Source organism: Mercenaria mercenaria, chromosome 15 (assembly GCF_021730395.1).
Source record: "Mercenaria mercenaria strain notata chromosome 15, MADL_Memer_1, whole genome shotgun sequence".
Lineage (NCBI taxonomy): Eukaryota > Metazoa > Mollusca > Bivalvia > Venerida > Veneridae > Mercenaria > Mercenaria mercenaria.
The window spans coordinates 20,789,372-20,792,823 of record NC_069375.1 but is presented as its reverse complement, the minus strand read 5'-3'; the positions used below and the strand labels follow the sequence as shown (position 1 = coordinate 20,792,823).

Here is a 3,452-nt window from a genome sequence, read left to right as displayed (position 1 = left end):
CTGTCGACAGTAACATCTACCATACGATAGTGGTGAACCTATGAAAAGTGGAGGAAGCACGTATCTATAGCTACATGAATGTCAAGGCCAAGCAACCAAGGTAACATTTCTAGAGCGTTACTATTATTTCTTTTGCAAACTTTATTATAGCTAGCTTGTTCTATAAGTCCTATATAGGATTGTCTAGCTGTACATGACTCGTGTATGGCTTGAATATTAGGATAATCATAGGGTAACAAAGGGCGTTAATAAAAGAATATATTTCAAGGGAGATAATTTCAGCTAAAAAAAAGAAGTTCGGCACTGTGACTGATATAGAGAAATATCTCACTGATATTTTTCAGTATTTCACCAGTTAGCATAAAATAAATGAACCTTTCACAACAAAATTCAAGAATTATAACGATTGTACTCGGCTGATATTAGCCCAATTTTATTAGTGATGGCAGTGTATGCTGTATCAATAAATGGAATTTGAGTTTCATGAAATCAAGTAAAAATATCATATGCATGTAGCCTAAAATATAAATAAAACGTATACCCACTTTAATCATAAAAAGATTCATGAAAGAGATTATGTGAATGATTTTCGTTTTCAGAGCAACAGAAAATTTCATTCGTTGTAGCCTCTGGAACGGCCATATCTTTTGCACTTTTCAACAAATCCGATACATCAGCAAATAAAATGTTTCTGTCTGTAGGAAGTGGAAATTCTGAAATACCGATAATGCGATAGGTCTACTATAATGTTAGTGCAAACATGAAACCTGAACGTTTTTAGCATCACATTGAGAAAATATTAAAGTAAGCTTTAAGATGAAGTAGTAAGGATTAATCGAACAAACGTTTGTTGATTCCTGCACATAATTCGCTTTCATTTGTTGTCTTAGCGACGTTCATGCGACCTCAACAGACATCCAGAGAAACTAGACTTTCCAACACCGTGTATAACATGGTTTCCTTGTGGCCACTGCACAGATACAGACACTTTGTCTCCTCTTTTTAGCTTTAAAATGGCTACAGCATTTCCTTGGTCCCACGTTGTAAAATATGCTCCATCTGGAGAGATTCTATGATCGCTAATTGCTGAAACAGTCACTATGTCATTAACTTCAATACTAGCTTCGACATAATGTCCTTTCTCTGACACGATATTTGTGTTAAAGGTGTAAGTTCCGGATACAGGTGCAGTAAAGATGCCAGTATGTTTGTTGTATGCATTGCCAATATTTGTTATCACGCTGTTGAAGATAATTGTATCGTATAGCTTAAATGACGCCGATTCTATTGTTAAAGACGCTTGAAATGCTACCTCAGGTCTTCGAATTCGCCGTCTTCTCACAGCTGCTGAAATAGATGACCTTTAAAACTAAATATATTTGTGATATTTCAGCAAATATGTTATATTGCGCTATAGTTACGGGCGACAGAACGTGGTTATCAGCCTCAATATTTTTGTTTTGTCTTTATGTTATATTGTATACTCATATTTAAACTGGAAATTTCCTTAAGACCGTTTGCATTTCATTATCTCGCACCATAAAATTGTTCCGACAATATTGCAGTTGATACAAACAGAGCTGCTTCCACGGGAACGAAAATAAAGATAAACAAATTTTTTATTACATACGATTATCCCATGATCTCATGTTATGATAATAAGTCAATTGTCAAAAGCCATACGGATGATATTCATCCTTTGACGCAATTAAGTAAGGAAGTTTCACTTTCAGTCACGATGAAGATTTGATTACTATTTTGTTATCTTTAAATCAAATTGTTTATTGTGCATTGTTATGATTAAATTGACAAAAGCACATTACACAAGAACTGAGGTTGAGACATGTAGCTTTTGAATTACTCTCCTAACAGTCGAGAAATAGCAAAAACAAACTATTTGAAAGCTTGATACATTCCCTTATTGTCAAAAGTTTACACGCACATAATTTTCATTTCATAATTTTTACTTAAGATACACAATTCGACACCCATATTTCTACAAGCATTGAAAAGATATAAAACAACTAAACTGATTCCTTAATCGTCCGTGTTAACTTTGTTTTTCACTTGAATCATATATCGATTTCTTTTTCCAAAATTTATCAAATTCGAACAAAAACTGAGTAAATTTTTAATTGTACTGTACCAATGTTGAATAAATATAACTTACACTTTTCATCTTTAAAAGATAATCACAGAAAATGTATTTTCCAATGATACAAAAATACTTCTTAAAAATATTCAAAACCCATACATATTATACAGTACAACATAATACAGTAAAAATTCCCGGAACTTTAGATCAAAGACATTACGGGAGAACGTTACGTAGTCCTTCTCTTAATTTCATTTTAATTTAAAATCTGTGCAAACACAACACAACAAAACAACAGAATCGCCTTTATTTCAAAAGCGCTATATGACGTACCTCGCTTTTTCAAGATATGATTAGTATACTTCGTGCCTCCAGTCCTGTCCTCTATTAAAACTCCAGTTCCCGAACTATCCACATTCTTCTCAAGTTGTGTTACTCTGTCTTGTAGAAAGACCATTTCAGATTTCAGTGCAGCTATTTCAAGTTCGTAGTTTTCATGTACTTTATAAAATTGTAAGCCTTCCATGTCCAAGGTTGAACAACTGACTTGTTTTCCCTTCAAGCTCATTAAACATACCAAAAGTATAGCTATTCCTTTTTTCATTTCCATGATATTAAATCCTGCTGCGATTTTGACTATGATAATTCCAAATATAGCCGTTCAGTCGTATTTGTTGTTTAACCCACCTCCCACAAGCCTATACATCCAATCCACAATCAGTGGTAAGTTTTTAAAATTTTCCTTAATCGTACTTTACTCAAGGTCACCTTGCAATACAACTGTTAGAAATACACATATGCAATTTGTTCAGTTTTTTGAAAATGATATTTGTCAAAACTGTTCATTTCAAAATTACGATTCATTGAATGAAGAATATATATATAAGTAGATGTGTGTCCGCCCCCATTTCCTGTCGCTATACAGTTATGTTACTTGTGGCCACTGAAGAAATAGAAACTTTCATATTACCTTGACTAAGTGTTGAGCCATCAGAGGAAGGTGGTGGGGTGGGAATTGCTCATGAGTTAGAAATGCGTGTGACACAATTGTTTAGGCCCTGTAACCCGCCCTTTTAGCTCAATAGGGAGAGCGCAGATCTACGGATCGCGGGGTCGTGAGTTCAATCCCCGGGCGGGACGTATGTTCTCCGTGACGATTTGATAAAAGGCATTGTGTCTGAAATCATTCGTCCTCCACCCCTGATTCATGTGGGGAAATTCGCAGTTACTTGCTGAGAACAGGTTTATACTGGTACAGAATGAAAAAACACTGGTTAGGTTAACTGCCCGCCGTTACATATCTTAAATACTGTTATAAAATGGCCTTTAAAGGTAAATGCCACAGCAGATAATTCAA

At 34.7% G+C, this 3,452-nt stretch overlaps 1 protein-coding gene across 2 annotated transcripts; it reads right to left on the bottom strand.

Moving 5' to 3' along the window:
• Nucleotides 1-412: 412 nt before the first annotated feature.
• LOC123547798 (complement C1q tumor necrosis factor-related protein 3-like) lies at nt 413-2,796 on the bottom strand. Of its 2 annotated transcripts, none has more exons than XM_045335057.2 (2): nt 2,429-2,796; nt 413-1,347 (listed from the first exon to the last, which is right to left on the bottom strand). In XM_045335057.2, exons 1-2 carry the CDS (start codon nt 2,703-2,705, stop codon nt 887-889), a joined length of 738 nt encoding a protein of 245 aa, XP_045190992.1. In that variant the 5' UTR covers nt 2,706-2,796; the 3' UTR covers nt 413-886. The 2 variants fall into 2 exon arrangements, with proteins under 2 accessions (XP_045190992.1, XP_045190996.1); XM_045335061.2 differs by having other exon boundaries at nt 413-1,344.
• Nucleotides 2,797-3,452: the final 656 nt, after the last annotated feature.